Source organism: Colletotrichum jinshuiense, chromosome 10 (assembly GCF_051148585.1).
Source record: "Colletotrichum jinshuiense chromosome 10, complete sequence".
In the NCBI taxonomy this organism is placed as follows: Eukaryota; Fungi; Ascomycota; class Sordariomycetes; order Glomerellales; family Glomerellaceae; genus Colletotrichum; species Colletotrichum jinshuiense.
This window is the reverse complement of record NC_139303.1, coordinates 1,630,284-1,657,894: the sequence shown is the minus strand read 5'-3', so window position 1 is coordinate 1,657,894 and position 27,611 is coordinate 1,630,284. Positions and strand designations below refer to the sequence as shown.

Genomic DNA, 27,611 nt, shown 5'->3' with positions numbered 1-27,611 from the left:
AATGAACCGAATTCGGTCGCGCGGTGTGAGGGACCGGGATGCGATGCGAACAGGCGATCGTCGCGTGAGGGCAGCTGGCTAGTTGGGGAGGACCGGATGGATAGCTCGCAATCTAGAAAAATCCATCACGATATGGAAATTGCCGACGAGAAATTCCGAGCTTTGTTCGGAGGTGCGAGTTTCGCCGCGCTCCGAGAGGTTTTTTTTTTTTTCTTTTTTCCCTTCTCGGGCATTCCAGATTCACGGGGCCGCCACCCTTGTTCACCCGGTGGGGCTCCAGAGATCAGAGCCATCTGGCGCCACCTGGCCAGTGGAAGCCCGCTCCCCATGTATAGATACGGATAATTACTTCAAAGATCGAGAGTGGATGGAATCCCTTGTCGTTGAGCACGGGCTGGACTTTTGAGTTTAAGTTTATCGTTGAAATGTTCCGCCAAGCCTGTCCTTTCACTGACTTAAAAGGCACTACATACATGTGCACAGGTGCTTGAAAAAAATATTGTCCGCGCAGTTCTTTGCATCCCAAAATCCCAACCCCTGATGCAGATGAGTTGGGGGCTGCTCCTCTAGATTGATTGCTTTACAGAGGTTACATTTCCACCACTAGCGTCGACTCGTTACCGGACAGCGTGATGGCCCATGTCTTCGGTTCACTATCATTGAGTTTATGTGACTAAGCAGCAACATGGTTCGGCTGTACCGTTGATGGTTTGTGATCCATACACAGTACCACATTAATCAAAAGGCTTGATGGGAACAATATGTACGAGTTGGATTATGTACTCCGCTCTACGGCATTCTAACTAAATATGTACAGGAGAATGTATTCGAGGCATTATTTAATATGCGATTATGGTCCGATAATTAAGACCAGGCGGTGGTGGCACCAATGGCAGCGCCGGAGGTAGGGAGCAAGAAGTTGCTAGCAACAATCTTGCCGTTGGCCTGACGCGCGCCCTTGACGAGGCTCACGTCGACACTCTTGAAGTTGGAGTTAGGCCAGAGGGCGCTGCTGTCCCAGGAGTTGCCGCTGCTCGTGGTGCCGCTGACGAACGAGGTCTGGCCAGTCTTGGCCGTCGTCTTCGTGTTGGAGGCGGCGATGTTGCTCTTGAGCGTCGACTTGGTGGTGATAGTCTGGAAGCCGACCGCGCCGTTGTTCCAGGCCGTGTTGCGGGTGAACTGGAAGTTGCCAGGCTGCTTGTTGTCAGTGAAGCCCTTGGCGACGTTGTCGAAGGCAATGCAGTTGGTGATGACGTGGTTGGCCGAGCCAATGTCGGCAGCGTCGCCGCCACCCAGCTTGAAGCCATTGCCGTCACCCTGGAAGTTGCTGAAACCCCAGCGGTTGACGCCGTTGCCCCAAGAGATGGTGTCCATGATGGTGATGGGGGACTTGAACTCCCTGTTTTTGGGTCATTAGCCACGGCCTAGTGTTGGGAGAAAAATGGAGAATGAAACTTACCAGAGGTCGAGGCCGTCATCGACGTTCTCCCAAAGACGGGCGCCCTTGAGAATGTTGCCAGTGCCGGAGCCCTCCTTGCAGGCGAAACCGTCGGCACTCTCGCCGTTCTTGCGGGGGTCACGGTTGCGGTAGGAGTCGAGGTAAACGACTTGGTTGTTGTTCAGAGTGCCCTGCATCTGGAAACCGGTCTCGTAGTTGTCGTGGGTGACAATGCGCTCAAAGTAGTTATTGGAGCCGTCACGGAGGTAGACACCGTAGGGGCCGTTGATGATGGTCAGCTTGTAGAACTTCCAGTAGCTGGCTCCCTCAATGTGGAGGACACCACGGTCGGCGTTGGCAAGTGACGAGTCGAGGGCGCCAGGAGTGCCGGGCAGAGCCTCTCCGTCAATGATGACCTGCTCATTGTTGTACGCCGTCAGGGTGTATGGCTTAGCAGCAGTACCGCTCTTGGTGATCTTGATGTTGGTAGTGGGCGAGTAAGTGCCGGCACGCAGGTAGATGGTGTCACCAGCGACGGCCTTGGTCACGGCCACCTGGATCGACTTAAGAGGAGCGGCAAGGGTGCCGGCAGCACTGTCAGATCCGGCTGGCGCGACGTAGAGGTCGGCGGCCATGACGACCGGGAGGATGGCGATAAGGAACTTGTAGAGACCCATTGTTGCTGTTGAAAATACCGAGACTGTTGGCAGGGTAAAGAAAGAAAGACTGCAGCTGGAACGACTGGCCGAGAAGGATCTGCAGCATTGTTTGCCGGCCACGATCAAGCTTAAATACAAAGGTTCGCATGTCAACAAGGAGCCCACGTCGTCGATAGCTCTCGGTCCAGGTCTTCTTCGAGCTGGGAAACTATCATCCATGATCCAAGGCCATCGCATTCTATCTGCAACCACCAGTGAGCCCCCTGTTTAATTTGGGTTGGAGGCATGCCGTCTTCCTGTTGGTGGAAAACAATATCCACTGCCGGAGGGCAGCTAATCGTTGGAGGCTTGGCCTTAAGGCGGACCCAAGGCCATCTCCGTGGAAGAGAAATCCCGGCAATCCAGAAATTCCCAGGACTGGGCGAGAGAGGGGTCCCCTGAGTTCGATAGTGATGTAGTCGAGCCGGCAAAGAACGCAATACGCGCTTGCAATGGCCACAAACAGGCATGTTGCACCCCATGGAGAGCTCGGAGAGGTTCTCGCACCCCCTTCGGCGAGGCGAGTCCGGAGGATCTCAGTCCACCATCTCGGACAGCATCCGATCACGGCTTCAATGGAACGTTGACTAGGGCTTAAATCTAATCGGGCAGGTTCACGACTCAGGCGGCCGCCCGGGAGATGCATGATGGTTGGCTTTGTGGCCAGAACGTGCCCGAAAACGTGCCTCTTCTATATTGACGAGGCGGAGCGTAGTATATGTATAATGAGACCAATATCGCGAAACCAGCCAGGTCGCGGCCACCTCCCAATTTGTCGATGTTGTCCAGACTATGCGTTGGGGGAGTGGAGATGACAGCTCACTGCCGGACTTTGGCGGAGTCAAGCCATGACCATTTACCAGTGGGCTGGGTTAATAGGGGCTCCAATAAGGCAAGTCGGCAGGACAAAAAGAAACTGCCGCATGTGCTGGGGGAATCGATTTTGCGGGCTGGGCGAGGAGGGCGTCTGTCCCCAGGCAGCGGTGGGCAGAAATTTTACGCTTCGTTTGACGCTAAAGGGAAAGAGGAATACCATGCCGTTGCTCGCCTGCTGTCAACAGGACGGGGGGCGTTGCGTGACGTCGAATCTGCATGGAAGCGAGCATTAAGCTAATCTTTGAGCATGTGCATTATTCTTCAGTTGTTCATCTCATGTCGCTGGTGCATAAGGAATCCACTTGAGATGGAGAACCTGGAAATGTGCCATGGGCTTGGTCCGAAGCCGACCAGATTGGCGATAGAGTTATCGATAACGACTGTCGATAACGACTATCGATAAGATATGATAGCAACAATGTGTGCCTGAACTAGCTCTGCGTTGGTGCCTCAAGTGCAAGGCCGACATTTTTCCCCGGGTCCCACCCTGCAGCTCCAGCCCTGACTGACGTGGTGAACCTCTAAAGAAGCTACATCTCCAACATCGCAGCTCAGGTCAACCTGTCCACTTTACGCAACTCGCGCCTCGCAAACCCCGGCGCAACACGGCTCTCGAGCCCACCATTCGCGATTGTCTCCCTTCTTCCTACACAAATCCCGCCGCAGCAGACATACTTCGACCTTTCCGAGTTCGAACCATCGAATTTCCCGGAAACGAAGCGGAAGCGAGACGAAGCATAGACGAAAGGGGAGGGGGAAACGCCTACCCATCCACATCCAGAGCAAAACACACCGCCGAACATGTCAAACTACTACTCCCAACCCGCCTACGGCCCGGGCCCGGGCGCGGAAGCCCAGAACCTGCAGTTCTACCCCTCCTCCTACTCCCCCGCCGCGGTCTCGGGCCATGCGACCCCACAACAGGCCTCGTACGGCTATGGGGGCCAACCCTCCGGGGGACAGTTCGGTACCGGCGCAGGAGCCTTCGGCGGAGCCGGTGCGTTTGGCGCAGCAGCCGGCGTCTCAGGGCGCATGGGTGAGCAGGGTGGTCTTCGCACAGGATGGTTGGCTGCCTTCTCGACTGAGGGCTACGACGGCGAGCCGCCCTTGCTCGAAGAGCTAGGCATCAACTTTGGACATATCCAAGCAAAGGTGCGATAGCTTCCGTCGCTGTTTTTTTTCTTCTTTTTTGTTGTTGCAAACAGTCACTATATGGCTCCTCGAAGCATTATCAATTACTAACATGTGGCTCTGCCGCCCCCAAACAGACCCTCGCAGTCCTCAACCCCTTCCGCCGTATCGACCAGCACCTAATGGACGACTCCGATCTGGGAGGCCCTCTCCTCTCCTTCCTCCTCTACGGAACCTTCCTTCTCTTCGCAGGAAAGGTACACTTCGGCTACATCTACGGCCTCGCCCTCCTGGGCAGCACCTCCCTGCACCTGATCCTCTCCCTCATGACCCCCACCGACGCCCACCCCTCGGCGGCCCAAACAGCGCCCCAATACGGCGGCGGCGTTGGCGGAGGCTACCCCGGGGCACCCGACGCCCATGACCACGCCTCTAGGACGGGCCACTTCTCAAGCACGCTCACGTTCGCGCGCTCCAGCTCCGTGCTGGGATACTGCCTCCTGCCGCTGGTCGCCACGAGCTTGTTCGGCATCGTCATGCCCATGGACACGCCGTTGGGCATCGTCCTGACGACCATGGCCATCCTCTGGTGCACCTACTCCGCCTCGGGCATGTTCTGCGCCGTGGGGAGGATGCGGGGCATGCGCGGGCTCGTGGCGTACCCGCTGGCCCTGTTCTACGTTGGCTTTGGCATCATGGGCGTCTTCAGCTCCAGGGGTAGCGGCGGTTCGCTGGCCCAGGCCGCTGCCGGGTTGAAGGGATAAAATCAAGACTAGAGCGGAGGCAGAGAACGGAGCACATTCTTATCAGCGAGCCGAGATGACGGGGGCGGCACATCATGACCAAGCGGCCTAGGCGTGGATCGGAGCGCTTCAAGGTTTCATGGCTTGATCAGATGTGGGAAGTCGACAAGAGAGGAAGGAAATAGGAGAGTTAGATGAAGGCGGAGGGGATGAATCCAACAAAAAGAAGGGGGCCACGATAGACGGAGGAGGCAACGATGAGATGCATTACCCGCGGCCGAGAGACGCCAAGGCCAAACGATGCTTCACGTCACTGTACACTATATAATCATGTTCAGACGAAGCCAGAATAAACTTTGATAATCCAATGCCCGTTCACCTTGTTCCGTGCTGTTTCGAGGTGGAGATGAGTGCAAGATACTAGATCCGCCTCAGTCGTCCACCCTTGATATGCACACACACACGAGTGAAGACAGGGGAAAGGGCGTGGGAGTCAGAAAACGTGTGAAATCCGAGGCCGAAACGTAGTATTACAAGAGACTACTATACGTCTCGTGACCAAGAGCCATGCAGGAATGACAATCTTTCCACCGGGCACACAAATGGGAAAGCTCTCGATGAGTTGGACCACCCCCCGTTGGTATCATAAACTGACTTCCTTGAGGCTGTCCATTCCGCCCATCCGTCCATCATGCATGCCTTTTTTGCCGGAACCCGTTGCCGCTCTCATAGGAAGAGATGATAAAAAAAAACAAAAGTCTATAAGTCCGCTCATCGGACGCCAATAAAAGCGGAAACCCAAAACCAAATATCGTACGAATATTCGCATCGCAGGAAAAAAAAAACCCGCTCATGCCAAAAATGAGCGGTGAAATATCGCAACTCTGAAATTGATCCCGACCTGGCCCTTGTGTCAAGTCCACCTTGTTTCTCGAGTGGTGGTCGCGGTTCCAACTCCTTCATCATGCATATTCTTGTTGAAAACCGCCTGTCATAACCGCTTGCTTTCATTTCGAGCCAGTCAATGCGTTCTCAGTTTAGAAAACAGGTCTGAAGCCTCCCGTGGCAGGCTGGACAGGCAGAGGCAGGCCGTTGACCTTGGGAACATCGGCGACACCTCCCAGAATGGAGAACTGGCCGCCGGCGCCAGCGTAGACAAGCTTCTTGCCGCGGACAGCAGTGTTGTCAATGGTGGTCGGTGTCTCAATGTCCTCGGTTGTGCCCTGTCCGGTCTGGTAGTTGGCAGAGAAGCCCCAGGAGTGGGCCTCGCCCTTGATGTCGATGGCAAAGTTGTTGTCGACTCCAGCAGCGACAAACACGCATTTGGCAACGTCTGGCATGGACTGTTAGTTTGGTTCCAGGCTAGGTAGCAGAATAATCACTTACCCTCAACCGCAGTGGGCTTGGAAAGAATGCGGGGCTTGTCGAGCTCGTCCTTGATGACCCTATCGGCATCGAGTTCTTCGACGGGAATGCCGACCTGGTGGCCGTCCAGACGACCCCAAGTCAAGAGCTTGCCATCTTCCGTGCAGGCAAGGGAGTGGTGCTCTCCACCGGCAATGTGCTTGACCTTGTAGTCCTTCAGGGACTCGACAATGGTAGGTCGCAAGACGACAGCATCATCCTCGCCGGCACCCATCTCGATACCAGTCTCGGCAAAGTTGTTCAGACCCCAGGCCCAAACGGAGCCGTCCTTGCCCAAGGCAAAGCTGTGGTAAGATCCGCAGGCGATGCGGTCGACCTTGTTCTTGGGGAGACCCATGCTCTGGGGGATCAGCGACGAAAGCTTGTTGCGCTCAATGATTCTTCGTCCGAGCTGGTTCTGCTGGCCACAGCCCCACGCCACGACAATGCCCTTGTCGTCAAGAGCGAGGATGTGGTTTGAGCCGGCAGCAAGGGCGGTGATGTTCTTCAGTGTTGGGAGGTAGTTGGGGGTCTTCTGGATCTGGATCTTGTCGGTAAATCCGAGAATACCATCACTCGACTACAAGTTTGTTAGTGACCGAACGTTCTAAGCAGGTTGTCAACCATCTTACTCTGAATGTGCCCCAGCCATACACTCTGCCATCCTCGGTCAGAGCGAAAGTGGCGCTGTCGCTGGCAACGACCTGGGTAAACTTGGCGTCCGGAGCGAAGTACTCGGCGCCAACAGCCGTGGGTGTGCTCTCGCGGGGGTTGATGCCAGAGTCATCCTCATCCTCCTCCTCCTCCTCGGCATCAGCGTCGCGGAGTCCTCCCTCCCAGGTTGTGTCGCGGCCCAGAGCGCCCTGGTCGTTGACACCCCACGTCAGGATCTTGTTGTCCTTGGTCAAGGCGGCGACGTGCATGCCACCGCAAGCAATCTGAACAACACCGACATCCTTGGCAGACAGGTTGTGGTTCAATCTCGGGCGCTTCACGTCGACGACCTTCTTGCCATCAACCTTCTTGCTGCCGAGACCAAGCTCACCGGAGGATCCCTCGCCGAAGACATAAACATCGAGGATTTGAGTCGGGGCAGAGTTGATCTTCTTGCCAATCTTGTGGGGGTGGGCGGGGGGAGGCTTGGCAGCAGCGGCCGTGGCCTTCTTGGTAGCCTTCGCGGGCTTAACAGCCTCGGGCTCCTCTGAGGCGGATTCTGTGGCCTTGGCGGACTCGGTCGCCTGGCTGTCGACCTCAGCAGAGTCGGTCTTGGCCTTCTTGACCTTGGGCTTCTCGTCCTCGGTCTCCTCGTCGCTGGTCTTGCGCTTCTTGCTCGCGGCAGTGGCCTTGGCCTTGGGGGCAGCGGCCTTGGTATCAGCCTTCTTGGTAGCGGCGGCAGTCTTCTTGGTGTCCGCCTTCTTCGCGTCCGCCTTCTTCGCAGCAGCCTTCTTCACAGGCTTCTCGGCCTTGGACTCATCCTCAGTCTCCTCAGCGGCGGCGGCATTCTTCTTGGCGGCAGCGGCGCTAGTCTTGGTCTTCTTCGCGACGGGCTCGGCGGCCTTCTTGGTGACCTTCTTCGGCGCAGGCTTCTCGGGCTCCTCGCTCTCCTCGCCAGCGGACTCCTCAGCGGCCTCGTCAGCAGACTCGTCAACTTCCTCCTCCTTCTCAACAAGCTTGCGCTTCTTGGAGGCAGCAGTCGCGCCGTTGGTGGTAGCGTCCTTCTTCGCAGCAGGCTTCGCGGCGGCGGCCTTCTTGGCGGCATCGGCAGCCTTCTTGGTCGCGACAGCAGAGAGCGGGGCCTTCTTGGGCGCGCTGGGCTTGGGCGCAGCGGCCTTCTTGGTCGCAGCCTTGGGAGGCATGGTCGTCAGGTGATGGTTGGGTATCGGCAGGATACGCGTGTAACGGGGGAAATCGAGCCAAGTAAGGGGGGAGTCAAGGTGTCAATCGCGAAATCAAGGTATCGCGATGCGAATTGATGTGATTGGGATGATGTTTTGGAAACAAAATGATCCAAATCGAGGTTGTTCTTGTTGTGGGTGAAGGAAAAGCAGGCGAGGAAAGGTGACGCGACCGGAAGGAGCTTTATTTTCTTGGGCTCTGGAATTCTGACCAAGCAGGGGTGGCGCTTTGTGGCTCTCAGCGCGGGCTAAGCTGCTGGTGCCCAGGTGCCTCTAGCGCGCATTGTGGGTACCTTCTGGGCTGTTTTTTGCGCTTCGATGGCCCGAGCTCCGGGTCCCGGGGCCAATTGCGTCGAATAGCGAGGGGGTGTCCATGGAGAGCTCTTGACCGCCCGGCTGCATCTGCCCTGTCCACCGCGGTACGGTACTCCGGTTGCGGCAGAAAATGAGAGAAAAAAAATTAGGGAAGGAAATAACGGACACAGAAGTTGGGGTGGGTTTTCCGGTGAGCCGGGGAAATTTCGCGTCGTCTGCCGATGCCCCTAGAATCCCCACGCCACCACAAGACCGCTCCCAATTATTTTTTGGTAAATTCTTTTGAAAGCAGGCGGACTGAAATGTGTGTAGGCCACGGTGCCCAATTATTTTTAGATTTTACTGGCGCAACTGCGGTTCCTAGGTAGAAAAGAGTTGGCTCACCATGGCCTGCCGCTGCTGCGTTGGGCCGAACTTGTCGCCAAACGCGCCACGATCGGGCGTGCCTCGACTTGCGCGCTTGACGCGAAAAAGTAACGGCACGGTACGCAGGTCTAGTACGCATCAGTACCGTCGCAGACCTTGTGTTTGTAAAAAGGAACCGAACGTCGTAGGAAGTCTTGTCCCACTTTTGCCATGTTACTGGTTGCGGCTGCTCTTCAAATGTTCATGGTTTGTCTAGCGATTCGATATCTCAGGGGAAAAAAGCCTTAGCACACACAGTGACATCGGCAATATATGATGAGAAGAACCGCGCAACCCGCGATTATAGTTCAATTTGATGCCTGATATCCATCAATAGCCAACACACACAACGCTTCTTGCTAATGCTATCTGGTATCCATGTACCGCTGCCGTGGACCAGAGTCCAACTTGATTCTTGTCCATATCGCTTACACCCTAGAATCACTTGTTTCCTTTCTTTCCCTGTCTCGCCTGCCTGCCAGGTTTGTTCCAATCCTTTTTCTCCTGGTTTCCTCTGGAATTGTCTTTGCTATGCTTGGTTGTCGCCTCGTTTCGCTTGGTCGCCGCCTCGTTTTGCTGAATCGCCACCTCGGTTGGAAGATCCGCTGCCTTCACACCAACGCCCACATCAACGAGTACTGGTTGTCTTGGACGAAGAGCAGCCAGAGACGCTGGCAAGATTCCGTTCAAATAGGCGAAAAGAAACAAATAGAATAATTTCGTCGCCCTGTATGGAAAACAGGCACACCAAGCAAGGTGTTCCCAGAACCCGCGAACTCGTCTCACTCGACAAATCGAGTAGACAGCGCAGCCCAGAAGAATGGCAGCCAAGACCAGGAGACCTGTCAAGATGAAGATGCTCAGAAAGTTGGCTGATGCCGATCGGGTATTGAATGCTTTATAAATTTTCCTCGGGCCAGGCCATCCCTATCGGCCATGGCGTATTTGTCGGACAAAAGCCGGAACAAGATGATCCCTTAACGCCGCCCACCATCGCTTCATCCAACCTGTAAAATCCGGAATCCCCAACGCCATTTTATCAGCCAAGCTGTTGTTCCATACAAACGTCAGAGCTGTGACGCTACTGTGTTCAACGACGGGTAGTGAAGTCGATCTCGTGCTCGCTAGGGTTGAAGGATCCATCGGAAGCCTTGTCGCAGGTACAGGCGTCTGGGTCACATGTTAGAATCGGCTGCCAAGGACACATCGGGAGAGGAACGTACTGGCTGGGCGGGCGCCACACGCGCAGGCATCGCCGGCAGGCTTGACATTCTCACTGGAAGCGCGGTCGCAGGTGCAATCGCCAGCGGGACGAGCGCGGCACGAGCAGCGGGGTCCGGAGACGGCGTTCTCTGTTGCGGCCTTGCTGCAGGTGCAGTGGAGGGCGGATTGCTGGCCACAGGAGCACTTGGCTTGCTGGGCTGAACGAGAGACAGAATAAGTCAGCTTGTAATTCTTCCGGATGTTTTGGCTGAGAAGATATGGTATATATGTGTTTAAGAGAGAAGAGTGTTGTCGAGGGAATCATGGATCGTCGAACTGGGGGTTATGTAGAGGAGGGGCACATACCGCATACGCACTCGGCGCTCTTGCCGCAGCAGGTGGAAGCCTTGTCGACAGTCATTGTGATAGTTGGTGGGAAGGTAGAGTGGTTGAGAAAGTAGAGTAGTGGTTTATTGGAGTGTTTGTGATGTCGAGTGCGATGGTGAGCTTGGTTGAACTGAATTGATCTGTCTGGGGGGGAGACAAAGGCCAAAGGGCAGTCGCGAAAGGGTCCTTTTAAGCAAATGCGATGCAGGGTAGGAGGGGCCGAGTACCGACGTCACGGCTCCTAGACACCACTGCGGATGACCCCTGCCGCAGGTCATCAGCAAGTCTCCTATTGGCTGGAGATCTTTCTGGCCAATAGGAGGGCACATGTTTCTAAGACAGAGGTGGGTTCCGGATCGTTCCATTTTCGTGGCCAGATCCTGCTGTGTCAGCCCACGTCCAGTTGCATGACAACAGAACGAGTAATCGGCAACGCCCTCCACAACCATGGTTGGTAATGTGCCTTTCTTTGAGTTCTTTGTTTTTGGAACAAAGGTATCTGGTTCATCCAGCATTTGATGGCAGGACATGAGCAAGCAAACAATCACAACCCAATAGCAAACGACGTAGCACACATGCATCTCTTCCAATTCTCTGCCATTGCGCTTTCACCGAGCTTTACTTTTCGTTGTTTAGCTTTGCTGTCCAATCTTGTGAACACTCCTCCCTGGCCCGCCTTGATGTTCTTCATGTCGGAATACTCTGCAGCGCAGCGAAGACGGCCAAGGTGGTTGCTTTGCTTTTGTGGGGGTGGGGGTGGAGTGTTTCCTGGCTTACTTGCTGCCTTTTACCGGCCCTTGATAGGTTGCAGCCTGGTCTTAAGCAACTGGTCCTTGGCTGGGGTGCTTCAAATGTTGCCATCCCCAATCTTCTTAGACACGCTGCTGCAGACGCGTCATTCCTGTCCTCCAAGAGTCGCACTCAAGCAACAGTAGTTGGAACATAGACTCCTCCGTGCCATAGTTTGGACTTTTGGTCACGTCTCTCTCAATGTCAACACATTGTCATCAATACCATCCACCTTACCAAACAGTTCGTTTGACTCCGTGAACTTCAAAAGATAAATGAAGCATATCATCCAACCTTCAAATACTGTCGCGAGCCGACTTCGCCGGGGCCGGCTTCGTACGGGACGACTTCATGCGGGCCGACTGCGCCCCAGCCGTCTTCGCGTTGTATCCACTTGCCAGGGGTATATATGCCCACCGATCTATTGTATCTAGACTTTCTATAGTCAACCACACATTCCAACTGCTCCGCTGCAGCCGTGATCGCCACAAATACCAAACGCCTACCTGGTTTTTCGTCCTTCGTCTTGCAAGCCACTTGCCTCTTCGCATGGGAATACAACATGCAGATCTTCATACGAAGTACGAAACTTGGCAGCAGCAAACATCTGAGCCCGCCATGACAATGCCAGTCATGATTTGACAGTCCCAATCTGACCAATGCACAAGATTTATGACACTGTTCAAGACTCCGATATATGGCCTTGCATGAACCGCACGCAATTGACAGGCCTCGAGCCATTCCATTGGTCTTACAGGTCTTGTTTCGAAACTACGCTGGTGCTGATAAATGAGCCAAGGCGAGGCCCATCAGGCAGCCAAACTGTAAAGAGGGTTACGCGGTAGACGAATTTCTCTTCGTATATCGCATTCGCATTGTATGCGAACGGGGCGGAATGATCGAATCAAAAGTGCCGATTCCATAGTCTTCGCGACTACAACTAGAATCTAACGTGCCATAGGCGGGTTACTCTGTGGCTATGATGCTCAGCCTAGTGGGGAATCCCTAGTCATCCCTGCGCTGTAACGAAACCTTCTCGCAGCGATTTACCGTTATTAATCTAAAGGCCATAAATATACGAACAAGCTCAATATCTAGACTGCGGAGAGTCGCGGTGGGTTAATGCCGATAGTTACCCGGTTGGCACGCCTGAAGGCTTCCTCGGTCTTTACACCCAGTAGCTAACGGACATTGATAACCGCCGTACGGTCCGTTGGAGGCCCGTCTCGTAGCACGAGTAAGGATATATGCAGCCAAGCATTGCAATGTTTTCGATACTCAATGAAAGCAGTTCTTCGCACTAGTAGAGGGTATATATATGTAGGTATGTTTACGCCTATCCAGCAAATTACGGCACACATCGTCCGTCTATTTGTTTTTTATTTTTATTTTTGTTTTTACTTTCCAATGGCTAAATGCAACGACCACCCTTTGAATGTTCCCAGTATGTTTCTATTTCCTGAACAAACACGACGTCGCACCTGAGTCAAATATCTGACATCCCAACTATCAGTTGTCGAGCAGGACGTCGTGGGTGGTATTCGAGTTCACGGCCTCCTGATTTTCATAGCAGGTGCCTCGACAATAATAGCTTGCTCCGCTTCTGCGTTTCTAATATTTTGCCATGCCTCCCATTATACCAAACCAAAGCAGCAGAGACAGTGAGTTGCAACAATGGCCATCTCCCATTCACGCGGAAATGTCTTTGCATCGCTAAACCAAGACTATGTAGGATTATCCGCATCCTTCTGATGGTTCCCATTTATTCGATCGCCTGCACCTTAAGCATCCCTTTTTACAAACAACACGTCTACATCGCTAGCATCTACGAGTTCTACGAGTCCATCGCAGTCGCCTCCTTCTTCTTGCTGTTGTGTCAGCTACTACATCCAGATCTATATGCACTTCGGCAAGCCTTTCACCTAGTCGAGCCGAAGCCGTGGTTGCATCCCGTTCGCTTCTTTATCGTTCACGTCGGACGGGATAAAAAGGGGCAAACCGTGGACGGGTTGAGGTGGTTTAATGTAAGCCGAAACATCCGCTCTTGGTCCCAACTTTCTTTAGACTTGGGGCTGTAGTTCCACATGGACAGTGTTCTGACTCTTATTTTTCAAGATCATCTGGTTTGGCATCTTTCAATTCTGTGCCGTCAAGTTCCTTGGCGCTCTTACAAAGTGCATCACCGAAGCTCTTGATGTGTATTGCGACGAATCCAAGGACCCCGCACATGCTAAAATCTGGGTACGAACTCATTGGGACGCGAAGAAGCGTCTGCTCTTGCTGACAAGACAAAATAGGTAATGGTTATAGAAATAGTGTCGCTGGTCGCAGCGATGTTCTGTGTTCTCCAATTCTACCATCAAACCAGACAACAGACAGGCCCGCACCGGCCTGTTTTGAAGTTTCTGGCCATTAAACTAGTTGTTTTTCTGTTCTACTTGCAGACAGTAAGTGTGAAGTCGTCAAAAAGTGCCAGTACAAGCTAACAGAGACACAACCTAGTTCATATTCGACTTTCTCACCAAGGAAGGTGGCCCAATTAAGCCATCGTCAAAAATCTCACATCCTTCGTGGGCCATCGGCATACCCAACACCCTCCTTTGCCTGGAAATGGCAGCGGTCTCTATCCTGCACTTTTGGGCTTACCCGTATCACGTATACGAAGGTCAGCCTTCCGCAAAGGCCATGACAAACAACAATGGGAAGAACGACAATCAACACGCCACTGCCCAGGGGTTAGTGACACACAACCACGAGCGCCAGTCTCAACAGCTGGACATCTCAGATGATAGCGGTGTCTGGGACGGAACAGCCCGCTCTCCACAACCTGCAGAGCTGGGCTTCCGCACTCGAAAGTTCCAGTGGCAGGCATTGGTGGACGCACTGAACTTTACTGATATCTTCTGGGCTGTCGTACGAGCGCCTGGCTGGCTGTTTGCTGAGCAACGTAAAACTTCTGACTCCTTTGGGCCCGAGGGAGCCCAGAATGACAACGGCATTGGTATGGAGTTCACGGGACAGTCCAGAGAGACTGACCTCTCCCAAGCGTTGCTTGTTGTGGACCGTCAAAATCTGGGCAACGTACAGGCATGAAGGAACCACCACCGAGGTTGGGTTTTGTTACACGCCAAACATACATTCCCTCATGGAAGCGGCCCTTGGCAGTTTGACTCGGTGCCGTGTTGGAGAATAGTCTTACGAAAACTTGGAGTTTAGATACCGACCTCATCCCCGTCTTCATCACAAAAAAGCCTTGAAATTGGACGGAAAACTGCAAAACGTGTAGTGCTCACTAGTCCAGTCAGAAAATCAGCCTCCAAATCACTAGTCGACGCTATGATGAAGTCTTCTGTATTCGTAGTTGATATAAGCATTCCTAGCGCTAAGATTGCGCTTGTCACTAGTCTTGTGGACAAAGATGGCGCGGAGCATTCTCTCCGATGTGAGGTATTCTTTGTCGATCTAGAAATTAATGCTCAACAAGGTCCCTTCGATTCTCCCCTGCAATGGAACTACGGAAATAATTCAATTCATCTTGAGTAGAAGGGAGGAAAGCTGGCATGGAGGAATTAGCTGCAACCCGGGGTGCTGGCCACGAGTTGGAAGTTTCTATGACGCATTCAGAGGGCTCAGGGCATGACCAGCTCTTCCCAGCTCTTCCGGGCTTTCATCAAATACATCTATGCAAGGATCTTTATTGAAGGGATGCACAAAGAATATCTATGAAGTACTCATGACGACATTACTTCACAGTTAATATTGCGAAACCGGCCCATTTGCACAGCCATGATCAAATGCAGCCAGTGCAGGGTGGTGGATGAAAACGAAGAAGTGGCCCAAGATCGGCGATAAGGCTGTTGACCCCACCATTGATAAGATACGTCACGTGCGCTTATCGATAATCCTAGGGCCAGCGGGAATTCTCATCCTTGACGTCGACTGCCCAAATTTTGTTTCAGTCGCTTGAGCTTTCAACGCGTCAACACCGGTATCCACAGCACAACGCGCCCACGATGAGCTCATACAGACCGTCATATCCGCCTCGCAGAGGCAATGCGCGCGACGACCGCAATCGCGGTCGCTTCGATTCGCGCCCATCACATCACCCGCCACCACCTGGTGCTGCCGATAACTGGCGCAACCCATGGCCCGAGGACCGTGAGTACCGTCGCCGTTCCAGATCGCCGCCGAGGCATTTCCACCAGGATTCTTACCAAGACGACAATGCAGGCCGCAGATCCGGCGCCTTCGATGGCTACAGACCCGATACGCGACCGCCCCAGGGCGACTTTACCTTCCGGATGGATAAGCCCACCGGTGTTGGCGATGTCCCCTCTGGCGATTCCTACCGTCCCTTCCAAGGCAATGATAGACGGAGGGCTGGACGCGCTCGTGGAGGCCCTTTTCGCGGTCGCGGCCGAGGACCGTATCAGAAGATCATTCCGGCCGAGCGCGAACTTTTGCGCGCGCGCCGCGATGGATTCGACGAGAACCTCGCTGATGGTGAAGGGGGTGTGGTATATAAGGACATCGACGAGCTCTCGGACGACGAGGAAGCCGACATGGATATCTCTGACAACTCAGACGACGAGTCGGGCGAGCCTTCTAGCAAACGCGCCCGCCGCTCTGGAAATGATGAAACGGGCAACAGCGTCCCGAAATGGTCCAATCCGGACCCGTACACGGCGATTCCCCCGCCTGACGCGGACGCGCAGCGCAAGAAGAAGGACATGGTGAAGATGATTCGGAAGGCTAGAGTCGATGAAACCGCCGCAGACAAACTCGCCGCTAGCACCGAGGCAGAGGAGTTCATTTCTTTCGATCTTGACGGTGGCAACGAAGACGGCGAGGAGGAAGAGATCATCCTGCCTCCCTCGCGGTCGCCATCGCCTCCACCCCCTCCCCCACCTGGCCCTGCCCCTCCTACACAGCCTGCTTCCAACGCCTCCAGAGATCCTCCTACTGGACCTCGCGCAGATAGAGACAATCGGCCGGCAACCAACGGTCGGACTAACGGCTCTGCCGCCTCATCAGCGCCATCCACCCCCGGCAACAAGCCCCCCGGCCTGCCCCCCAAGCCTTTTACGGTCGATGATCCTCTTGGCTCGCGGAAACGCACTGCCGACGACCGCATCAAGCCTCCCACGTACGGTCCCTTGAAGAAGGTTAACAAGATGCCGGTCGCCGGTTTTATCTTGCCAGAATGGGAAGTCACCAAGGACGAGGACCCCATCCCTTGGGTCCAGGAAGACCATTCCAAGACCTCTGACATTAGTGTTTGGTGAGTGTGGTAGCTATTCCGCCCATGCCAGTGTCTAATATCTCACAGGCTTCACAAAGAGATTGTGGACTTTTACGAACTCGTACGGCCGCGCGACTTTGAGCATGAAATGAGGACCCAGCTCGTTGAGCGGTTGCGCAGGTCTCTGAGAACCAGTAACTACTACAGAGACTGCGACGTTCGCCCGTTCGGCTCGTACATGTCGGGCCTGTATCTCCCCACAGCAGACATGGACTTGGTTATCTGTGCGGAAAGTTGGTTGAATGGCGCACACTCTGACTTCTTTGGCATGAAGTCATTGAGGAACTTTGGCAAGTTTCTCTCGCAGAAGAAGATCACTCACTACAACAGCATGGAGTTCATTGCCAGCGCCAAGGTGCCGCTCGTCAAGTACATTGATAACATCACGGGACTGAGGGTCGACATATCTTTCGACCGCCTGGACGGACCTCAGGCTGTTAAGACCTTTGCGGAGTGGAAGGAGCAGTTCCCTGCTATGCCCATCCTCGTTACTATGATCAAACACTTCCTTGCCATGCGCGGTCTGAACGAGCCTGTCAACGGAGGCATCGGCAGCTTCACCGTCACCTGCATGGTTGTCAGCATGTTGCAGCTCATGCCGCAGGTGCAGAGCCGCAACCTTATTCCTGAGCACCACTACGGTGAGATGCTCATGGAGTTTTTTGACCTCTACGGAAACAGGTTTGACTATGTCAACACAGCCATCCGCATGAAACCCCCAGGCTATATGCACAAGGTACGTCTCCATCTCCCGAGTTGCCCCACTGGTCGCCCCTGCTAACCACCGTCGACTATAGGTCAAGGTTCGCGAAGTCGTCTACAAGAACCATGAACGCATCTCTGTAATCGACCCCAACAACCCTGCCAACGACATCTCTGGCGGCTCCAGCAATGCCGGTCGAATCTTGGACGAGTTCCGCGTCGCGCACAAGATGATGCAGCAGCGCATGGCCGAGCTCTCACAGTCGGGCTCCGGTGCCAAGAGACCTACCAGCATCCTCGAGACCATCTACGCCGGTAACTACTCTTCGTTCCGTTCTCAACGTGCGCACCTGCGCAACCTTTACGACTCGAGATGAGAGTCGACGCCGGGCTGCAAGCCAAGGTTCGAAATGTCGTTCATAATTTCTGAAGAAGGAATTGGGTTTTGCATGTGAGGGCGGAGGGAACGAATTTCTCAGGGTATAGGAATCATTGCTTTTCATTGCTTAGAGGGGACAAACTCCAGATTGGAGACGGAGTCAAGGAGAGGCGGTTCTTTCTTTTATATGATACCCCCCATCCCTGGTTGGCTGGCTCTGCGTCGAGTCGGACCTGGCTCCAAGTTTTTTATGTTTCAGACTTTCGAAACGAGTTGTATGATAATGGAGGCTGGCGGGCGGCACACGGATTGACTTCACAGGCCCGGTCTCTCTGCATCTTGCTACGGTCGCCCCCCCCTCCTTTTTTTCTCTTTTTTTTACCAGCTACCAGCACGGGCCCAGCCCCAGTGGGCTTCTCTGAATGAACAAGGACATTTACTTACACACATGCAGTGCTGCCCGTTCCGTTTCTCGGGAGCGGGACAATGCTATCGCCTGCCGGGCCCTTTTTTTTCTTCTTCCTTCTCTCCCACCGCTGACAATTCACAGACAAGACGGCATTGCAGCGGGCTTCGCATGGGGCTTTTTGCACCGGGGGGCCCACCCGCCACGAGCGACGAGGCGGACCTTGCGACCTGAGATACGGGAGCTTGGTCCGGCACGATGAATCGCAAAAAAACAAATCCCAGGCCGGTGCTCTTCGGGGTGCCGGCTGCTTTTCTCACTGCATTTTTTTTCTGTGCCTCGATGGCATGGGTGTGGAGAGGAGAGACGGGGAGACGACGGACGGGAGGGCCGGGGTCGTAAGCGGCGCGGAGTGAGCTCACTTTTATATACATGCACCACTGCCCACGCAGAAAGTCTGAAAACACCACTCAATCACCGTGCCATTTGAGTGGTGTTTTAAGAACTTTCTGGGTGGGTAGATGTATATATTGGTAAAATGTGCTTTTATGAGGGGTAGGGGGGTGAGGTTGTCTGCCTGCTCGGTCTCGAGACGTCACTGACGATAGCCAAGCGAAAATCTGGGTAAAACCCTCCCGGCGGGACGACGTATGGCGATTTATTTAGTTCCCGCGTGTTACCCTAACGCGTCGAGTTCGTGAGCTTCTGCAAAGTCAACGAAGAGCCCCCCCCTCCCGTCTTGTACACTTCTACTTCTTGAGGCTTTATTGCTTGGTACTTGTCTTTTTCTGCCACCTACTCTGTTTGCTGCCTCCTTCCCCCCACGAGCCGTCCCGAACGCAAGACTCCCTCGGTTAAGGTAACCGGAGAGCATCCAGGACGGCGGAGTGGTAGAGGGGGGGTTAGGCAGATAGATGGGCACGGATGAAGATGGTGGCGAGGACGACGAAGCTGACCAAGAGGGCTGTATTCCAACCTTTTTCCGTTTTCTTATTTCTCCCTTCATTCACATGACATGAGCCTTCCGCTTTCTGCGGGCTTAGCAAGGGCATCGAGATGGCTCGCTACGGACGCAGAGTACCGAGATGCAAGGCTCGCATGGTCAAGTCACGCACACACTTCTCTTTGGGCGGATCGCAGCAATGTAACCAGGGTAGGATGGACCGTTGCCTTGGAACCAGCCGGTTGGCATCGGTAGGGCGGGCAGGGATGGGCAAGGGGCGCGGGCGTAATCTCACCACGATCGGGGTCTGGTGGCAAGCAGGATGTGTGGGCTGTTAGTCGGCATGCAAACCTTTTAATCTATTTTGACCATTATTTACCACATTGTTCACTTTTTGCTTGTTTGCTTCAGGTAGACCGACCATGCATGGCCCATAGATCTTGATGGCAGTGACCCAACTTGGAGGGCTAAAGCAGAAGGAAGAGGGACGAAGTGCTGCCTGGGGGTACTTAGACACCCCCTTCGGGGTAACGTTGCAGGGTTGGAAGGCTGCCAAGCAGCTTGGAGGTGAAGGATTCTTCGATTCAGTTGTCGGGGTGGGTGAAGAGGGAAAAAATTTGTTAGATTGCAGTCGCCCGGGCTAGTTGCCTGGGTGCAGTAGTCGGGTGGTGTTGATCGGCCACGGAAAAGGCATCAAATAACCGATGATGGAAGGGTGATGAATGGGTCTCTCCCTCCCCAATCTCTGCGGTGTAATTACCTCGACTGGGGCAGACCAGCCTTGTATTCTGGTTCGGGCCTTTTTTCTCGGGTTCGGGTCAGCAGGTGGTTACATAATGCTGGAAGGTTTGCCGAAGGAGTTTTGTACATTGGCAGAGACGAGAAACTTTTCTTCTCTCCTTTCTCCTGGAATCCGGCGGTGTCAGGAGTTTTCTGGGCAGTAAACATGGATTAAAAAAAGTCTGAAAATCAGGTGCGAGGTTGAGTGACTGTTAAGGGCGATGCGTGGCAAGCGGTCCATTCAAGATTCAAGAAGCGCATGGGCGGGCGAGGGGCCCTGGGCGTATTCTCTGGGGGCCTGCTGGGGAAGACTCCAGTCTCGCCCGAGTCGGCGCTACCATTGTCTATCTTACATAGTAGTAATAGTGTACGTAGTGGTCGAGAGCACTTTTCGACTGGGTGGTGGAGATGGCCTTAGGTAATTATCGGCAGAGAACCAACGACCCAATGGGTTCGTGACAAAGCCGTTGAGGGACCGAGTAGGACGACCAAACGTGTGCTGGAGATTGTCTAGTGGTTTGCAGACCTCTCCTCCCGAGGCAGGACAGAAGGGCCACTGAACACACTTTCGGCGGGCTGCACGCTTGGCTTGACAGCTTCCATGAGCCAAACGGCGAGAGGAACAATCGCTGCTGCTTCTGGAGCCTAGGTAGTGTAGAGGTACGAATATTGTCGCCCTGGGCCCCGACCAGGTTGGTCCGTCTCGGAGTGGTGGTCCGAGAAACGGCCCGCAAAACAAGGACTGGACAAAGCTGCAGGCCCGCAGACGCAGCTCGGGGGGCATTCCCCCGCAAGGCGGGCGGCGTTTGCCAAACAAAACAAAGTATGACCTGAGAAAGAAGACAGCAGCGGGCGGACTCTTCACAACGTGCTGGTTGCAGGCGTGCATAATAAGTGTTAGCTAGCTGTTGTTGTCGTCGTCGCCCAGTACTCCCAACAGCCCAAGGGGGACTTGTGCATGGCCGTTGGGATGGGGGCGCGGCCGTCTTCTCGGTGTATATTCGATGGGCGGTTTGATCTCCACGACAGCATCATGCCGGGGGCAGTAAAGGGAAGCATGTCGATTTGATCGCGGCGAGGCGGAGGGTGGCGTGCAGAGGGCTTTTGCAGTAGCGGCGGCAACAGGCGGCAGACAAGCTGACGGCGGCGTCGTGGTTGGTGGCTGCTGCTGAAGTGACGTGTGCGAGTGTGTCTGTCTGTCTGGCCAAGAGGGTGAGACGGGGTGGGGTAGCCTAAGGGTGAACGAGGACTACAAGAGGGTGTCGAGGTCACGTTGGAAGCGAGTGGACGAGGGCTCACAGGACGAGGAGATGGGGTGAGGTTGCGAGAGCGAGGCAATCACTGCAGTGTACAGTTAGTGAGTGCACAGAGAGAGTGTTGCGGTACGTATCCGTAGTAAGGTGAGGTGAGGTTCGGGGAAGAAGGAGCCTTGGAGTGGTGAGTTTGTGTCGGACTGGGGCCGGGGCTGGGGGCGGAGGATGTGGGGCGGCTAAATACACTGGACGAGGGAGTCAATCGGGGGAAGGTTTGGGTTTGGGGGAGCTCCTCCCTTGGCGGTTTCCACTGTTCCTGCCCTCGTCTGTCATTGTCCCGTGATCAGCCAAAATGCGACAAAAAAGACAACAAGCAGGACCGATCCTGGACCGGCCAGTTTTATGTTTTATTTATTCATCTGGTTGATTGTTAATACTTGGATTAAATGGTGCTCATCGTTCTCACTTGGGGGAACAGCGGTCGGCGGCCGAGGTATGATTCGCTTGTGTAAAGCTAGCAAAGGAGAAATCCGCCCGGGGAAAAAGATGGATTTTTTTTTAAAATAAATTTAAAGTATCCGTACCAACAACAGGCAACTCTTGCATGTAGCCAAGTGGACTCGTGGTCACTGCTCATCTCCTCCGTGCCATGGATTGCATCTCGAGAAAGAAAAAACTGCTCGCTCTGGACTGCGCGTATTTTACGCTACTGCTGCAATTCCCCGCAGGGCCATTGATCATCTTTTTCTCTTCCTCTTTCGTGAACGAGGCCCGGCCAGCGGATTTGCTAGAGCTCCTCTCAAATGGGCACCTGGCCATCCCACCACCACCCCTCTCTCTGTTCTCCTGTCTTCCCTCCGTGAAGGACACGCCGGCCTGGTGGTACGACGTCTGCCCGTCGCTTCTCTGCCCGGCCTGCCACCAGGGGCGCCAAAGGTCTTCCTCCCGTTGTCACGCCCAGCCGTGGTCGGGGCAGATGCCGGGGAGACGATGAGCCGTTGGCCTATTCGGCGCTAAGTGACGACATTTCAATTAATCGCCTGCCAGGGGTGCCGGCCAACTTTTTCCCTCGATTCTGCTGGCCTCGCTCCTTTCCGCCTGTGCGGCGGGCCACTTGAGTTGCGTTTGGCTTTCTGTGGCTTTCTTCCCTTGGGCGGGTGCGGGGAAATGCGCATGCAAAGATTGGTCCATCGCCTGATGGAGGGGGGAACTTGGACGGGGGGGAATAGACTCCCAGCACCGACCCCTGGTCGAACAAGTTCTGCGTCCAGTGAAGCACCCCGGGGAAGAGAAGAGGCGGCGAGAGAGAGGGCCATGAACCTTGTTCTGATGTGTTCATACCCAAAAGCCACTGCAGTAGTCAGGTACGTACTGGACGCGGTACGTACCATGTAACTCTCGTTTGACGACCTCCGCCCACTGCTTCTTGCCTTGCGTGGCTTCATTTCTCGCGCATGTGCAAGTGGACATGGCACCAGAAAAAACCGAGAACGGCCAGCCAGAGGCCCTGTCTATTTGTGCATCCAAAACATCCAGGTTCTCGTCCCATATGTCCCAGATAGACATGGGAGGGAGAACGGGACAAATAGCCAAGCGGCGGTCAGACAGGCACAGGGCCAGATACACACATACAGTGAGAGAATCATAGAGCTCTGCAACCCTGCAGTAGCAGGAGGGAGCTTGGGACGCACACCACCAAACATGGGCACAGCATGAGACAATGCAACACCTCCGGTATACCATAGTACCGCCTGTGTGGCATTGGATCTGGCCGAGCATTTCTCGTCTCGCTGCAATGTCGCCGCGTCCTACCCTGCCCTGTCCTGCCTGCTACCTTCACGCTATTTGCCTTGTGGCATCACCAAACCATCCAAGCTTGTCAGCCACTCACATCCGTATCCTCCCCCCTCCAACTCTCTCCTCTCCGCAATTCGTCTCCCACCCCCCGAGGTCATGGATGGCACTCTGGAAGCTCCTGATTCCCCATCCCCATGCTCAACCCCGTCCATCCTTCTCGATACTCCCCAATGGTGCAGGCATGACAATCCCTTCGATCAATGGCTCGCTGCCTCGACAAGAAAAACTGGCGATGCAGACGGCGCCTTCGCCTTCGCCTTCGCCTTCGTCCGACCTGTCACCCAACTGGACGCCCAAAGTCTGACTGATCATCCGTCCACCCCCCCTTCGCTGTTCCTCCGCACCTGCTTTTGCCCATGACCCATCGTATAATACCACGGGACGGGCAATCCTCCACATCAAACCTTGTCAACCCCATGCGCCAACCCTCTCGGCATCCTTTGCATTCGGTCCGTCCACCTCCTCTGCCAGGGGTCCCCATCGATGGCCTCGACAATCCAGGCCAATGTCAGTCGACGCCGCATCCCGGTACGACGGGGGCCCGCGTTGTTCCCAGCCTGCAACCCGGAGAACCATTGCATGAGACAACCGCGGCGGCCCCCGAACCGCGTCCAGAGGTGACAAAAGTCACGTATCCGGCCGCCTACTTTAAGTTCGTCCACGCCCACTTGCAAGTTTCTTGGAAAGCCACGAGGGTTTGTTTTCGTTGACGCACCCAAAACATTGCCACCGCAACTCGTCCTGCAGAGACAGACGAGTCGACAAAGAGCAACTGAATACGACTTCAGAAACACTCGCCAGTGCGCGAACATCGCCACAATGTATCAGGCGAGCAACATCTACTTCATCTGCGGCTTCGCCGCCATTGGTATGTGCTGCCCGCTGGCTCCCTCGCCCAATCTCGCCTCCATGACGCCCCGTCTAACTGTGACACAGGCGGTGGCCTCTTCGGCTTCGACATCAGCTCCATGAGCGGTGTCCTCGGCACGCAGGCCTACAAGCGCTACTTCGGTAACCCGGTGTCCTACTCCCAGGGCGGTATCACCGCCTCCATGCCCGCCGGCTCCTTTTTTGGATCCATGGCCTCATCCTTCATTGCCGACAAGTACTCCCGCAAGGTCGCGCTTCAGTTCTCCTGTATACTATGGACTATTGGTGCCATCTTGCAGTGCGCTTCCGTCAACGTTGCCATGCTTTGCGTCGGCCGTGTCATCGCGGGAATGTGCGTCGGTATCGCCTCTTCCATTGTCCCCGTCTACCAGTCCGAGATCGCCCCCAAGGAGATCCGTGGTCGTGTCGTCTCGCTCCAGCAGTGGGCCATTACCTGGGGTATCCTGATCCAATACTTCATCCAGTACGGCGCCGCCGAGGGAATCGGAGGCGGCCCTACCGACCCCAACCAGCCGACCGCTGCCTTCCGTATCCCGTGGGGTGTGCAGATCGTCCCCGCCCTCATCCTGTTCGTTGGTCTTTTCTTCTTCCCCTACAGCCCGCGTTGGTTAGCCAGCAAGGACCGCTGGGACGAGGCGATCAAGGTCCTTGCCCACCTGCACGGCAACGGCGATGTCAACCACCCCAAGGTTCTGGCCCAGTACCAGGAGATCGAGGAGGCCCTCCGCTTCGAGCGCGAAGAGAACATCAGCAGCTTCAAGGGCTTGGTTGCCCCCCGCATGTACAAACGTGTGCTGCTCGGCATGAGCATCCAGATGTGGTCTCAGCTGTGCGGTATGAACATTATGATGTGTAAGTCGCCCGATTCGATCTTCCCTACAGGAAGAGTCCGTTGTAAGAGGGGAAAGTCCCACTGACACACCCTCAGACTACATTGTCTACATCATGCAGGGCGCCAACATGGGTAACCCTCTCATGACCGCCTCGATCCAATACGTTATCAACGTCGTCATGACCCTCCCCGCCATCATCTTCATCGACAAGCTTGGACGTCGCCCCCTGCTCGTCGGCGGATCTTTCATGATGATGAGCTGGCTGTTCATTTCCGGTGCATTGCAGCAGTACTACGGCCAGCCCAACACCGACGAAACACGCAACCCCGAGAACGAGTCCGTCTCCTGGCTCGTTGTCGGAAACAAGTCCGTGTCCGCCGCCATTGTCTCTTGTTCCTACCTGTTCGTCGCCACTTTCGCGACCACATGGGGCCCCGTCTCCTGGACCTACCCTGCCGAGATCTTCCCCAGCAAGATCCGTGCCAAGGCCGTCTCCCTGGCCACCTGCACCAACTGGTTCTGGAACATGGTTCTGGCCTTTGCCGTTCCTCCTCTGCGTAAGTTGAAGCGGCACGGCGTTGTGTTTTTGCTAGAGTGATGGCTAATCGGTACCTCGCAGTGTGGAACATCAACTATAAGATGTACTACATCTTTGCTACCTTCAACGCCCTTGCCTTCATCCACACCGCCCTCCTGGCCCCCGAGACCAAGGTACGTCCGCCGGTTCTCACGAACCCCCCTCCTTGATTAATCCCGCTTGCTTACCATTGCTGTAGGGCTTCACCCTCGAGGAGATGGACGACGTCTTCAACTCCGGCCTCCCCGCCTGGAAGACCCATCACAAGAAGTCGCGTCTCGACGACATCGAGAACGAGATTGCCGCCGGAAACCTCAAGGTCGAGCGCCGCCACGGCGGCGTTTCCGAGAAACAGGAGGTGGTCGCCGAACAAGAGAAGAATGAGACTGCCGTTTAAAACCGGCGTTTGTCTTTCGAGCTTTATACCATAATACCATAAAGAGGAGTTGAGTTAGAGGAGAGGCATCATGATGAAAGTGAGGCGGAGGCGAGAGGATGATGAGACGAACCAGAGGGAAAAGAGTGGATGAGAGATTTCACGAGAGGAATGAACTGATGTGGAAGATACCAGAATAAGGAAGAAAATGTTAATGTGCTCAATATGCAGTCTTTCTTTTTGAGCCATGCTCGCGTTGGAAAATTGGCAACATATAGGTTTAATCACAATATTCGCGGCGTCAACCATGGTTGGCTGCACACAAAGATATATGCCGCCCATCTAGGACAATTTCCATTGGGAGCTGAGGCGACGAGTCTCCCGGTGTTGACCCAAGGATGTATGTAGTAAGACCAACCCATAGCAGCCCAGAAACGGCATCCGGACTATATATATATATATATGCGGGTTGGTGGGTTTGCCATGTATATGTTCCTGTAAGAAGTTCAAAGAAGAAGACAAAACCCCACTTTGCTTGAAACATGTCAAGGGCCTGCCGCCAAATGCCCAGACATGATCTGGCTACTTGCATGTCCCCGAATGATCCACGCACGCTTTCCTGGCTGGCGGCAACTGTCTCGCCAAGGTAATCGCTGCTACATCGATGGCCCGCTTCGTATCCTGGTCTATGCAGTCGCATACATGAGCTCCCACGTGCGGCTAGGCGTCTGCTTTGGAGATCATGGCTGGCACGCCGCATCCAGTCCGGAGGCTTGATGAATATCCCATGTTCTCATGTTACATTCACGCTCTCACTTCGTAGCCATACACCTCAGTCCATGTCTTCATTTCAGTCCAACCATGTCTAGACCCGAAGTATTCTTCTCTATATCCTGCGGAACTTGAAACTTGTCCCTGTTTATCACCAAATCCCAAATCTGCGTTGCCGAGACCAACCCGTTTCCCCGTTAACCCCGGCAAAACCTCTTTTAAAGCCCGCCCAATCCTCGACACTTCTCTCCTAGAAGACGATACCGCCCCCGTCGACGACCAAATCGGCGCCGTTGAAGTAGCTCCCCGCCCTCGAGCACAGCATCACGACGACGCCGGCGACCTCCTCCGGCAGCCCCATCCTCCCCGCGGGGTTCCGGTCGGCCCACACGGCGCGGGCCTCGGCCAGCCCGTCGCCCTCGTTGAGCACGGTGTCCATGTACCCCGGGCTGACGCTGTTGACGCTGATGCCGTAGCGGGCCCACTCGGCGGCGAGGCTGCTCTTGAGCTGCAGCAGGGCGCCCTTGCTCGTGTTGTACGCGGCCTGGGGCTGGGGGAAGTTGACGCGGTGGGCCGAGATGGACGCCGTGAAGACGATGCGCCCGCCGCGGCCCTGGCGCACCATGACGCGCGCCGCCGCCTGCGCGCACACGAAGGCGCCCGTCGTGTTGATGTCGAGGACGCGCCGGAACTGCGACGCCGGCATCTCGAGCGCGTGCACGCACCCCACGACGCCCGCGAAGCACACGAGGTAGTCGACGCCGCCGAGCGCCGCCGCCGCCGCCTCCATGGCCGCCGCCACGCCCGCCTCGTCCGTCACGTCGACGCCGCGCGCCTCGACCCGCGCCGCGGGGAACTCGGCGCGGAGCCCCGCCACCTGCGCCGCCGCCGCCGCCGACTCCGCGTCCAGGTCCAGCAGCATGACGCCCGCGAGCCCGTGCTGCAGCATCGCGCGCACGACGGCCTGCGCGATGGCCCCCGTGCCGCCCGTCACGACGGCGGCGCCAGAGAGCGCGAAGCGCGTCTCGGCCGTGTCCGCGGCGGACGCCGTGCGCGCCTCGGCGCCGGGGAGCCCCGCGAGGCCCTTTGCGAGCTCCATGAAGGGGATCTGGCGCTTCGTGAGCTCGGCGCGGGCTGACGGGTCGGCCATTTTGTGGGTGGCCTCAGTGTTGTTGTTGTGTTCTTCTTCTTGGATGATTGGTCCTCCACCGGTATGGATTTCCCTCCTCCGTTTTTGGGGGTGAGAGGGTAGGTGGT

General features: G+C 55.3%; 8 protein-coding genes across 8 annotated transcripts; 4 read left to right on the top strand and 4 right to left on the bottom strand.

Annotated features, from left to right (window-relative positions):
- Positions 1 to 864: 864 nt before the first annotated feature.
- EsH8_X_000398 (uncharacterized protein) lies at positions 865 to 2,115 on the bottom strand (the record flags this gene model as incomplete). Its single annotated transcript, XM_083274486.1, has 2 exons — positions 865 to 1,399; positions 1,460 to 2,115. 2 exons carry the CDS (start codon positions 2,113 to 2,115, stop codon positions 865 to 867), a joined length of 1,191 nt encoding a protein of 396 aa, XP_083119878.1.
- A 1,698-nt stretch (positions 2,116 to 3,813) lies between these two features.
- On the top strand, positions 3,814 to 4,907 carry EsH8_X_000397 (transporter YIP1; the record flags this gene model as incomplete). Its single annotated transcript, XM_083274485.1, has 2 exons — positions 3,814 to 4,164; positions 4,281 to 4,907. 2 exons carry the CDS (start codon positions 3,814 to 3,816, stop codon positions 4,905 to 4,907), a joined length of 978 nt encoding a protein of 325 aa, XP_083119877.1.
- A 1,016-nt stretch (positions 4,908 to 5,923) lies between these two features.
- Positions 5,924 to 8,146, bottom strand: EsH8_X_000396 (regulator of chromosome condensation 1/beta-lactamase-inhibitor protein II; the record flags this gene model as incomplete). The annotated part of the gene is made up of 3 exons (XM_083274484.1): positions 5,924 to 6,219; positions 6,273 to 6,870; positions 6,923 to 8,146. 3 exons carry the CDS (start codon positions 8,144 to 8,146, stop codon positions 5,924 to 5,926), a joined length of 2,118 nt encoding a protein of 705 aa, XP_083119876.1.
- Positions 8,147 to 9,995: 1,849 nt separating this feature from the next.
- On the bottom strand, positions 9,996 to 10,529 carry EsH8_X_000395 (uncharacterized protein; the record flags this gene model as incomplete). Its single annotated transcript, XM_083274483.1, has 3 exons — positions 9,996 to 10,075; positions 10,129 to 10,326; positions 10,475 to 10,529. 3 exons carry the CDS (start codon positions 10,527 to 10,529, stop codon positions 9,996 to 9,998), a joined length of 333 nt encoding a protein of 110 aa, XP_083119875.1.
- A 3,088-nt stretch (positions 10,530 to 13,617) lies between these two features.
- Positions 13,618 to 14,377, top strand: EsH8_X_000394 (OSTA/TMEM184 family protein; the record flags this gene model as incomplete). Its single annotated transcript, XM_083274482.1, has 2 exons — positions 13,618 to 13,731; positions 13,787 to 14,377. The coding sequence occupies 2 exons, from the start codon at positions 13,618 to 13,620 to the stop codon at positions 14,375 to 14,377; spliced, it is 705 nt and encodes a 234-aa protein (XP_083119874.1).
- Positions 14,378 to 15,297: 920 nt separating this feature from the next.
- On the top strand, positions 15,298 to 17,665 carry EsH8_X_000393 (uncharacterized protein; the record flags this gene model as incomplete). Its single annotated transcript, XM_083274481.1, has 4 exons — positions 15,298 to 15,442; positions 15,515 to 16,565; positions 16,614 to 17,322; positions 17,384 to 17,665. 4 exons carry the CDS (start codon positions 15,298 to 15,300, stop codon positions 17,663 to 17,665), a joined length of 2,187 nt encoding a protein of 728 aa, XP_083119873.1.
- A 6,060-nt stretch (positions 17,666 to 23,725) lies between these two features.
- Positions 23,726 to 25,604, top strand: EsH8_X_000392 (sugar porter family MFS transporter; the record flags this gene model as incomplete). Its single annotated transcript, XM_083274480.1, has 5 exons — positions 23,726 to 23,774; positions 23,843 to 24,649; positions 24,726 to 25,187; positions 25,250 to 25,341; positions 25,407 to 25,604. 5 exons carry the CDS (start codon positions 23,726 to 23,728, stop codon positions 25,602 to 25,604), a joined length of 1,608 nt encoding a protein of 535 aa, XP_083119872.1.
- A 1,000-nt stretch (positions 25,605 to 26,604) lies between these two features.
- On the bottom strand, positions 26,605 to 27,504 carry EsH8_X_000391 (uncharacterized protein; the record flags this gene model as incomplete). The annotated part of the gene is made up of 1 exon (XM_083274479.1): positions 26,605 to 27,504. The coding sequence occupies one exon, from the start codon at positions 27,502 to 27,504 to the stop codon at positions 26,605 to 26,607; it is 900 nt and encodes a 299-aa protein (XP_083119871.1).
- Positions 27,505 to 27,611: the final 107 nt, after the last annotated feature.